This window comes from Homarus americanus, unplaced genomic scaffold, assembly GCF_018991925.1.
Source record: "Homarus americanus isolate GMGI-L3 unplaced genomic scaffold, GMGI_Hamer_2.0 scaffold32340, whole genome shotgun sequence".
Lineage (NCBI taxonomy): Eukaryota > Metazoa > Arthropoda > Malacostraca > Decapoda > Nephropidae > Homarus > Homarus americanus.
The window spans coordinates 1-12,500 of NW_024747232.1; the positions used below are offsets into that span (position 1 = coordinate 1).

The 12,500-nt window shown below is 41.2% G+C and overlaps 1 protein-coding gene across 1 annotated transcript in view; it reads right to left on the reverse strand.

Annotated features, from left to right (window-relative positions):
* Positions 1-4,447: 4,447 nt before the first annotated feature.
* LOC121879504 (beta-galactosidase-1-like protein 2) overlaps positions 4,448-12,500 on the reverse strand; it is a gene marked incomplete at its 3' end in the record, with an annotated part of 9,084 nt that continues 1,031 nt past the window's right edge. The window contains 3 exon segments of the mRNA XM_042386146.1: positions 4,448-4,458; positions 7,712-7,897; positions 8,475-8,680. Of these exon segments, the coding sequence (XP_042242080.1) occupies positions 4,448-4,458; positions 7,712-7,897; positions 8,475-8,680 (403 nt within the window).

Consider the following 12,500-nt stretch of genomic DNA (forward strand, 5'->3'; position numbering starts at 1 on the left):
GATTGATAAACACATACAGACAGATACTTTAGATAGACAGGCAGGCACATACATTCAGACAGAGAGATAGACATATACAGACAGACAAGAAACAGATACATACAGACAGACGAACACATACAGACAGATAGATAGACAGGCAGACAGATGAAGACAAAAAAAGGCTTCAGTAATCACCAGTCACATTTACATCAAAAGGTCATGGGGACGACCTCGACCTGTTCTGGGAATTGTTCTGCATGACCTCACGTCTGACTAATATCTCTGTATCGTGGAAAAACACTCTGCAAAAAATCTATAATGGATCAACAAAATGACCTATGTTATTTTTTTTTTTCGATAGAAATTAGTATAAGTAATGAATGACTTTTTCTTTCACAATAGTTGCGATAATGATGAACACACACACACACACACACACAAATATAAGAACTCATACAAGATGGTCTGTTAAGTGACGATGGACTGAAAAAAATATAAATAAAATACCTTTTTTATACCACAGACTTTTTACAGCTACAGAAGAAAGAAAAAAAATTGGAAATAAAGTAATTTGGCCGGTGTGTCGAAGAGTAAGCGTCCATTTTCCGATCATTTACTAGAACACATTTCCGGTTTAATATTTTCCTATCTCATTCCTACCATTCATTCCTTCCTTGGGTTGAGTCGGCTTGGGTTGGGTTGGGTTGATTTGGGTTGGGTTGATGTGATGGGGTGTGTGTGTGTGTGTTTGTGTGTGTGTGTTTGTGTGTGTGTGTGTGTGTGTGTGTGTGTGTGTGTGTATGTATGTGTGTATAAAGAGAAAAACATCTAACATTAACAGCATCAGCATCATCTCTCTACATAACGACTAACACAAGGAACATTAACATAATCATAAAACACCAAAATAAACAACTTTAAGAAAACAAGAAAAAACAGACAGAAACAGAGAGAGAGACTAAAAACACAACGATGAAAGAAAATCTAATACGTACGAACAAAAAAATATTCTAAAGTTACTATAAGACACTTAGCAGGATTAGTGCATTCAACTTCACTGTGACATAATAACTTGGCAGGATTAGTATAAAGCTAACATGTGGCATAATAACTCGGCAGGATTATGATACGTGTTTAACTTCACTGTGACATAATAACTTGGCAGGATTAGTATACAAATTTAACTTCACTGTGACATAATAACTTGGCAGGATTATGATACGTATTTAACTTCACTGTGACATAATAACTCGGCAGGATTAGTATACAAATTTAACTTCACTGTGGCATAATAACTCGGCAGGATTATTATACGTATTTAACTTCACTGTGACATAATAACTCGGCAGGATTATGATACGTATTTAACTTCACTGTGACATAATAACTCGGCAGGATTATGATACGTATTTAACTTCACTGTGACATAATAACTCGGCAGGATTATGATACGTATTTAACTTCACTGTGACATAATAATTGGGCAGGATTATGATACGTATTTAACTTCACTGTGACATAATAACTCGGCAGGATTATGATACGTATTTAACTTCACTGTGACATAACCATAAGGGGGTCGTGTCATTTCTATGACATTTTAGTAAATTTGAGGATTTTGGATAACTCGAGGTGAAACTCTGGCAGGAGGAGGGGGCGTGTGTTGTTGAGAGACAGAAGGCGTGGGATAGGAGACAGGGAGGAGGATAGAGGCATGGGGAGACAGGGGAGAAGGGCAGGGGCATGCTGAGGAGATAAGTGGGATGAGGATGAGGCGTGGGATAGGGGACAGGAGCGTGGGGTGGGAGACAGGAGGAGGATAGGAGGCATGGGGTGAGAGACAGGGGAGAAGGGCAGGGCATGTGGTAGAAGATAGAGCTGGAGGGACAGAGGCGTGGGGTAGGAGACAGGAGGAGGATAGAGGCATGGGGTAGGAGACAGGAGAAGGGCAGGGGCATGTGGTAGAAGATAGACTGGAGGGGGACAGAGGCGTGGGGTAGGAGACAGAAGGCGTGGGGTAGGAGACAGGAGGCGTGGGGTAGGAGACAGGAGGCGTGGGGGTGTTCCGCTTTAAGCCAGGAGAGTGAGTCATGACTGGAGACGTCTTGGGGAGGTGTGGAGAGCCGCCTGCCACCACGGATATCCTGCCACCACGGATATCCTACCGCCACGGATATCCTGCCGCCACGGATATCCTGCCACCAAGGATATCCTGCCACCAAGGATATTCTTCCACCACGGATATCCTGCCACCACGGATATCCTGCCACCACGGATATCCTGCCGCCACGGATATCCTGCCGCCACGGATATCCTGCCACCACGGATATCCTGCCGCCACGGATATCACCAGGATATCCTCTCCCAGATATACCATCCAACACGGAACTCCTCACCACTATCTGCCATCCACATATCCTATCCACACTCTCCACATATCCTACCATCCACATATCCTACCACCAACACCCTCCTACCATCCACATATCTACACCCACATATCACACACCCTACCATCACATATCCTACCATCACATATCCTGCCATCCACATATCCTACCATCACATATCCTCCATCACATATCCTACCATCCCACATATACCATCCACATATCCTACCATCCACATATCCCTACCATCACATATCCTACCATCCACCATCACTACACCACATACATCTACCATCACATATCCCTACCATCCACATCCCTACCATCCACATATCCTACCATCCACACATCCTACCATCCACATATCCTACCATCCACATATCCCTACCATCCACATATCCTGCCATCACAGCTTTCAGGCACAGGATAGTTTATCACTAAAGTATATCCTGCTTTATGCTTTTTTTTGTTTTTGTTTTGTTTTTTGTTTGTTTTGTGTTTTGTCTTTTTTTGTTTTTTTTTGTGTTTTGATGTTTTTGTGTTTTTTATCCTTTTTTTTTTTTTTTTTTTTTTTGTTTTTGTTTTTTGTCTTTTTTTTTTTTTTTTTTTTTTGTTACTCAGATAATCTTCTCTTACCGAAGCTTATATACAGTGTCCATATGAATGCGTTTAGACACTTAGGGCTGTAACACCTTATAGCACTATCTTCCCTCCCTCTATAAAAGTAAACTCCCACGGAAGCTGATAAAACCCAGTTTTAACCTCAGGGTGTACTAAAGATTACCTCAGGTGTACCTAAAGTTACCTAGGGTGTACTAAAAGTTACCCAGAATTAATCACAAGTTACCTCAAGGAATTGTCTCAGGATTATCTCCAAAATTATTGCCTAAAATTTACAGGTGTCCTAAAGTTACCTCAAGGTCGCCAAAAAAGTTACCTCAGGGTATCCTAAAGCTACATCAGGGTGTCCTAAAGTTACATCAGGGGTGTCCTAAAACTTACTCAGGGTGTCCTAAAGTGGTATAAGGTATCAAGTCACAGCTCAAGTCTGTGGTGTGTTTATATTGTACTATAGGCGGCGTTTAAAATCTCATTCTCAGTTAGGTTGGGTTGGGTTGGAGGGCTGGGTTGGGTTGAGGTTGGGTTGGGTTGGCAGCTTAGCTTGGCTTGGCTTGGGTTGGGTTGCTGGGTTGGGTTGGGTTGGGTTAAGTGAGGGGTTATGTATCTTGACCTCAGTAGCTTTGTTGAGAGAGAATATGACTACACCAACGTTACATCCTTGTACTAAAAAAAAAATATCCTCTCACTCGATTCTCACCTCCAGGGATCGAACCGAGGTCCTGAGTTTGTACAGGTGAGTCGGAGGTGAAGAAGAGGGACTCATCGAACTCATTAGCGGCCAGGTTATCCCTCAAGAACTCCAGGTAGAGGATGTCCCGAGGCTCCTTCCCGTATCCGAAGTGACCGTACTCGTTCTCCACCTGTGACACAACACAAGTCCGTTATATGGAGGGTTCATATCTAACGGAACCTCAATTTAACGGACTTCCTTATCCATACAGTCCGTTAAATGGAGGCTTCATATATAATGGTAACTATATAATAGTTATAATCTGTTATATGGAAGTTTTATACCTAACCTAATGGAACCTCGCTTTAACGGATTTACTTATCCATAAAGTCCGTTATATGGAGGATTCATATCTAACGAAACCTTGATTTAACGGATTCCTTATCCATAAAGTCCGCTGAATGGAGGTTCCACTGTATACAAATAAGGAGAGTAAAACAATAATAATAATAATAATAATAATAATAATAATAATAATAATAATAATAATAAGAGTGATTTATTAGTTAAGACAATCATACTAAGATAATGATGACAATAATAATGACAATGATATATGTATATTTCTACCTCCCCTGGCCCTGTTAGTCTCACCTGGACAGCGATGATGGCGCCTCCTCGAGAGAATTGAAGATCCACCAACTTCGGCAGTAGCTATCGAAGAAGGCAGCAGCGGGGGTCTGAAGCCCTCATAGTATGTCCTTACCTGTGCATGGTGTAATACGGAGGAGGAAACTGTTGTAGGAAGGGAAGAGGGGTTACTGAAGGGAAGGTGTGGGTTACTGAAGGAAGGGGTGGGTTACTGAAGGGAAGGGTGGGGTTACTGAAGGGAAGGGTGTGGGTTACTGAAGGGAAGGGGTACATTAAAGGAAAAGGGTTACTGAAGGAGGGTTACTGAAGGAAGGGTGTGGGTTACTGGAAGGGAAGGGGTGGGCTATTGAAGGGAAGGGTATGGGTTACTGAAGGGAAGGGTGTGAGTTACTGAAGGGAAGGGTGTCGATTACTAAAGGGAAGGGTGTGGGTTACTGAAGGGAAGGGTGTGGGTTACTGAAGGGAAGGGTGTGGGTTACTGAAGGGAAGGGTATGGGTTACTCAGGTGTGGGGGGGTGTCAGGTGTGAGTTACAGGAGTGAGGGAGAAGCTACGTCTCCCCTAAGAGAAAAATTTTAATGTGAGAAGTATTGAGACAACAAATCCACTTCCGGAAAAAAGACGAGATGTAATAGTGTTCAGTTCCCTCCTCTCCCTTCCCCTTCCCTCTTTTTCCTCCCCTCCCTCTCCTTTCCCTCTCTCCCGCACCTCCCTATCCTCTTTACCCTCTCCCCCTCCCTCCCCTCTCTATTTTACCCCACAGAGGTATCGAACCCGTGAATTCACCAACAGAGCAGGACCCACGGGCTGAACCAACCACTGTGCTGACGATCAAGCTAAGTGTGAGAGTAGGAGAGAAAGATCAGATGTGGTAAGGTAGGCTTAGTTAGCAGTGGAGTCACAGGAGGTAATTGGGTAGTTGTGGTAGCGTTTATTTCCTCCTCGACGTAAACCATGTCCGGCAACCCCCGTCTACGTCCCTCTGGCAACCCCGTCTACGACCCTCCTTGCAGCTCTGGTTTAAAGACGACTTAGCTCATGCTGTAGTCAACCTTCTATACGCTCTGTTCATCATTACAGATACAAAAATCTTACCTACAAACCCCAGATCCTAACTAATTACTCCAAGGATTATATAATTATGACTACAAAATCTCACCAATAAATACAAAGTCTTATCTACTATAATAACAAGTTTCCTAATTACTATACAATTACAATACAGAGATAAAGTTACAAAAACAAGAATGATAACAACAGAGAGAGAGTAAACTTTAAATTATAATAAATGACAAGCGATTATTCATGTAAAGAGAATCAACACACGTAACACTCTGGCAACACACACAGGGAGGGGAGGAGGGGGGTAGGGATAAAATGCAAACAGAGCATCAGGGCCATACACACACACACACACACACACACACACACACACACACACACACACACACAAACACACACACACACACACACACACTGACCAGGGCCGTGACGTCTAGGCCAACCTTCACGGGAGATGACGTTCGTTGTTATTGTTTTATCAGCCTTCCTTGCCCACGTCTTGTACAACAGTCCTTCCGTGTGTAGGCAAGAAAAGTCACCTGGCGATTCACCTTCCCTATTTCACCTGAAGATTAATAACCCTAACCTAACCTAACCTAACCTAACCTTTACATGTGGTCATAGAACTTGTCTTACAATTATCATAAGGGACCCCAAGGATACACTCAGTTGTCTCAGAAACGTGTTTGGTAAAGCTCATATTTCTAGGATGTATCCCAAAGGAGTCTGAGATTTAGGCCACCTGATCATTATTACTGTAGAGAGAGTAACACGGAGGGTAGTGAAAGTCAGAGGTCAGGGGAGGTGTGAGGCGAGGTCAGTATAGAGGTGTGGTGGTAGAGAGAGGGTGAGGCGAGGTCAGTGGAGGTGTGGTGGAGGGTGAGGCGAGGTCAGTGTGGAGGTATGAGGCGAGGAGGGAGGGTGAAGCGAGGTCAGTGGAGGTGTGGTGGAGGGTGAGGCGAGGTCAGTGGAGGTGTGGTGGAGGTATGAGGTGAGGAGGGAGGGTGAAGCGAGGTCAGTGGAGGTGTGGTGGAGGTATGAGGCGAGGAGGGAGAGTGAAGCGAGGTCAGTGGAGGTGTGGTGGAGGGTGAGGCGAGTCAGTGGAGTGTGAGGGAGAGTGAAGCGAGGTCAGTGGAGGTGTGGTGGAGGGTGAGGCGAGAGGTCAAGGAGATTCAGGCGACAGGCACCTTTACCACGCCCCGACACCTTCCCTCCCTCTGTATATTGATGATGGGGACAGCATGGGGCAGTGTTTACCGGTAGGACAATGCCAGGTCATTAACAAGGCATCCGGAGGTTCCCATTATGGCCCCAGAGGTCAAGGACGGGGCCTTTACTCTGTCCGTGTCCTTCGTCATATGTAACTGTCTTGTCCTTCACTGTCTAGCCGCGTGCCATTGACCCTATAGGATGCTCTTATCCCGATATCCTTCAGTGTGTGTTTTTATCCTACAATATTTACTTAATCCTTAACCAACATTACGTACTTTTGGAAGTTGAAGACGTGAGAAATATGTTTAGTGACGAATGTTTATTATCTCTGGGAGTTAAAGAACTTTTTTTTTCTCCTGAGATTTGATATTTACATTAATTTAAATATTGTGTTTGGTATATGAAAGGAATCTGATTTAGTTAAGTTATACAGACAGGTGAACACAAGACAGGTGTTATTACTAAGGCTGAAGATATGTCATGGGCTGTGGCAGGTTATGTGAGATCGGGAAGACACTGTGGAAGGAAGTTCTAGTAAGTGTATACAGGAATTATGGTAGGAAGAGTGTCTGTTAGTTTGGAATATTAACAACTAAGGTAAGTGTTCTCGTAGGCTGTTGGTTTGTCGCGAGGTGGTGGAACTTCTGAGTGTAGGTTGTCAGGGCGGAACAGAGACCAGGGGAGTATTTTTTTTTTTAAGAACAATGAGAGCTATGAGGCGTCCCCGTGAGAGTATATGGCATAAAGAAATATAAATTGATTCCTTCCATAAACTATAATTCTGTAACAAGTATAATCAAAATATGATCAAACGGTCCCTGGTCCACGGCTTTATAGACGAATTTCTTTGGAGTAATTTTGGTTAAAGTCTAATAACATTTGGTAAAGTTAATCCATAAATTATGAAGTGTGATGGATGGCTGCAATGACAGACAGACTCATCTTCTGTACCCCTCTACTCGGTCGGTGGCGGGGATGATAAAGTTTGTCAGAAATATTGTTAGTTTTCGGAGATTCGTTTTCAATAGATATTTACGATGACCACAACCCCTCTCTAATACACATCTCATCCCTCTCACCAGAATAAAACACCTCTCATACGGGTATACTTATATCCCTCTCACCTGGGCATGCCACCAAAATCCCACTCGGAACAGATGTAGGGTCCTGGTCTAAGGATGACGAAGAGGTCTTCCTCCTGCGCCATCTGGACGAAGGATCTCACGTCAAGGAAAGGCGACATGCTCTCTCCTAGGTCTCCAAAGTCGTACACACCTTGACGCGGCTCATGTAAGTTCCATGGTACATACCTACGGCAGGAGAGGTGGAGGAGAGGTGTTGAATACGGTTAAATACAGTAAAAAATCTATTTAACGGACAATATAGAGATGAAAGTCCGTTATATCGAAGGTCCGTTAAATATGAGCTGTCTACCCCCATCTAAAGGAACACATGGAGAGAGAAGTCTATGATATGGAGGTTTCACTGTAGGGAGTAAATAAAATATAACATCTGAAGGTGTTTTATCCCCTAACACACTAACACTCTAACACACACACACTAACACTCTAACACACACACACTAACACTCTAACACACACACTAACACTCTAACACACACACACACACTAACACACTCACCAACACCCACCAACACTCTAACACACACACACACACACACACACCAACACACTACACACACACACACTAACACACCACACACACACACTAACACACCAACACACACACACACACTAACACACTAACACACACACACCAACACACCAACACACACACTAACACACACACTAACACACTAACACACACACACACACACACTAACACACTAACACACTAATACTCTAACACACACACTAACACACTCACGTCTCCACAGCGTTGAGCCCAGCAGCCCTAAGCTTGCGTAAAGTGTCCCTCCAGTAGGCGGGATGGACACGGAAGTAGTGAAAGGCGCCGGAGAGGATGAGAATGTCCTTGTTATTGAGAGTAAAAGTGTCCCCCTCAGCTACCAAGGGCGCCTCCACCACGCCACTAGGAACATAATACTCGTACAAGGTCATGCCAGCGCTGCCCTGAAGGATGACAAAGGAACTCATTATGTTACACGAATGATAAAAAAAATTCTTAGTAAAAATTATAAACTTTGTGTCTATATTGTTATCTCTGGGTTAAGATGATGTTGGAAATAATTAGTTTGTCTTTATATCAGGTACATTAAGTCATCTTGTATATGATTTACCCCTTTTACGATAGTTTAACCCTTCAGGACTTAAAGGGTTAAACTAATTGATAATCTTTCAAAGTAATTTTTATTGAGATTATTATTAATATTATATCCAGAAAATTAATCAATGTTGCCAGTATTTCAGTCAAATTGTATTCAACTTTACATAGAAGTTACTTATCATAATTTGACATTACTTATCTAACCACAAATTAAATGAGGTGGAATATTTGATGTGTTGTTACTGATTTGTGATGACTTAGTGACTCCAGGCGGCAATCAGGTTGGGTGTGGCTGTACCTGAACATCAGTCATAAGTATAACATTAAACCCAAACGAAACTGTACAATGATAGGAGTTAAAAGGCTTCCTGTAATGAGGCTAGCCAGGTTGAAGTGAAACAGGTCAACTACTACACAGCTTTGTCCAAACGAGCCAATTAAGAGATTTTTACACAAAAGATACAACAATTATGACAAAATAAATCAATGAAAAGAAGCTCTCACACAAACACCCTCATTCACCCTCATTCCATCAGCCTCATGAGTCTCTTGTCTTTTGAGTCTAGTCTTTAATCTGACTGACCTCTGACCTTTATTAGTGAGGTCATTAGAGTGTTTTTGTGTCCGGATTACTCGTATTAATCCAGTAAATTATTGCAAGAAGTTGAAAGAAAAGTGTCCGGCCATCATGAGCATAAACGAGACAGAGAAGGAAGGAAGGAAGGAAGGAAGGAAGGAAGGAAGGAAGGAAGGAAGGAAGGAAGGAAGGAAGGAAGAAATAAAGGAAGGAAGGAAGGAAGGAAGGAATGAAGGAAGGAAGGAAGGAAGAAATAAAGGAAGGAAGGAAGGCTAACTCAGGGACTCCCACACCAGAAGAAGAACCACGAACAACCTGAATTCAAGTTATGGTGTAAAAAAAAAGGTTGTAAATAATAATAAAAAAACTTGATCTGTCTTTAACAAGCTTGAAATTGATGGTCGTCTCCACCCAATGACTTAGAAGTACTTAGAGTATTGGGGTATATACAATTATAATCTTATACTTTACTGAGTTTCAATGTTGTGTTTGTTTGTTTTGCGTCATTTTTTAATTTATTTCCGTCGTGTGTGTGTGTGTGTGTGTGTGTGTGTGTGTGTGTGTGTGTGTGTGTGCAAGTGATTGTCTGTGCCATATTTCGTTGGTAGTTATCTTTTATTTTCTTCCTTTTCTTACTGTACGAATTCTCTTATTTATTACCCTTAGTTATTTTCTCATCTACTCTACACTTTTTTTCTCAATACCATAAACTTTTCACTCCATAAAGTGAGGCAGGAGACTCACCACCACGCCCTCCACCACGTTCCTCCACACGTCCTCCACCCCACCACGTCCCCCAATCCTACCAGCTGTCCCTACCACGTCCCCACCACGTCCCCCACCCCACCAAGTCCCCCACCCCACCACGTCCCCCACCCCACCACGTCCCCCCACCCCACCACGTCCCCCCACCACGTCTTCACAGGTCCTCACCCCCGCCACAAACAACAGTATCTCATAAACAGAAAACGTACAATCGTCTTGAAGGCAAAATATTCACGGGGAGAAAAAGAATTGTATTTTTAACACGAAGCGTCTGAGTGAGGGTCGCGTTATGCCCCAGACCAAACACACAAGGGATGACCCCCACACCTTATCATAACCTGACATTACTACATAGTTGACTTCAGTTTTCAATACATACTGGACATATACGAGTTAGGTTAGGTTTTGCATGAGGGTAAATACCAGTGTTTTGTGATTGACTAAGGTCACTACAATATGGCACAGTTCCTTAACATTATGAGAAAGTTTGTAAGACTCTGAGCGCCAATAAACAAAAATAATGGATGAATATATTTTAAGGTGATCGAGTTTCCGTATTTAGGTCACAACCTCTGTATATTATTTTTATTGGTTCACTATTTTGCTATTTTCATTGATTCATTGTGTGTGTGTGTGTGTGTGTGTGTGTGTGTGTGTGTGTGTGTGTCTCACAAGTCTCGACCTTCCTGCCCCATCACACCTAATAATAATAATAATAATAATAATAATAATAATAATAATAATAATAATAATAATAATAATAATAATAATAATAATAATAATAATAATATAAAAATAAATAAATAAATAAATAAACCACGCAAAAAAAAACATTAAAAAACAAATAAATAACTTAAAAATATTTCCAATCCATATAAATTTAGCGAGTGAAATAACGAGGAATTTTACGAGTCCAAAAGAAAAATTTGAGAAATCGTCAATTGTTTCGTCAGTGTTCAGCACTTGATGGATAATGGCCGCCACTACTACGTAACATTATCTCTCATTAACACACAGCGCTAACTCCCACGTGTAATATTTCTCACTGTATTTCTACCATGATGGATATTTCTTACTATATTAACCTAACCTAACCTAACCTAACCTAACCTAACCTAACCAAACCTAACCTAACCAAACCTAACCTAACCTAAACCTAACCTAATCATACTTTAAGAACAACTTTTTCTCTGACTAAATAACAAAAACAACAATATATTATCCATTACGTGTTTGAATAATCTATATACCAAGAACCCTCTATTTAACGGACTACAAAGATGAAAAATTCCGTTAAATCGAGGGTCCATTAGATGTAAAAACCTCCATTTAACGAACTATATAGATATGAAAATCCGTTACATCAAGAGTCCATTATATATGAAACCCTCCATCTAACGGATTATATGGAGAAAAAAATCCGTTATATGGAATTTTCACTATTTATTATATGTATATTCATTTGATATTCGCATATAATACAAAAAAATACTTGAGAATACATTATACAGATTTTAATATGAACCGCCGCTGTAAACACTTACTAAATGATCTAATATTCATATCCTGTAATTGACTTTTAACTGATATTAAAAAAGGTGGAAATTTCATAAACACTATTTGGAGTTTATTCCCATCACAAGTAAATAGAATATTATAGGTAGTTTTTATATAGTTGATCCTGTGTGTGTGTGTGTGTGTGTGTGTGTTTTTAATCTGCATACTAATGACCTTATTTGCATACTAAGGCACATCTTCCCAGGTATGAGTCGAGGTAGTTTATTTTGGTCAAGAGTCTTAAGCTATGATATTGTAAAGTAACGTATAAGATTTTTGGTTTTGACGTCCACAGTACATTTTGAGGGTAATTCATTCATAAACAGAGAGTTCTATCGCTCTTATTGTGTTAAATGTTACTAAAATAGTGTAATTGTTAACATTTTAGTCACTTAAAAACTTTGTTTGTTGAAGCGCAGTGATCACAATATTATAACAAGATTCTTCAGTAATTTTCTGCAGAACTAATGTTATTTTTAGACATATTTAGGTCACACACACACACACACACACACACACACACACAAACACCTGGGTGCATAAGATCGTCACTTTTGAATCATTTTTCTCGAATAATTGAAACATATCAGAAACACTCGCAAGTCAAAGCCCGGACTGATTTGGTTAGGTTAAGTTAGGTTAGGTTAGGTTAGGTTAGGTTAGGTTAGGTTAGGTTAGGTTAGGTTAGGTTAGGTTGGAGTTATGAGTTTTTAACATCCAATTACGTGTACTGAAGGACACGAATCATTCCTGAGAACTATATACAT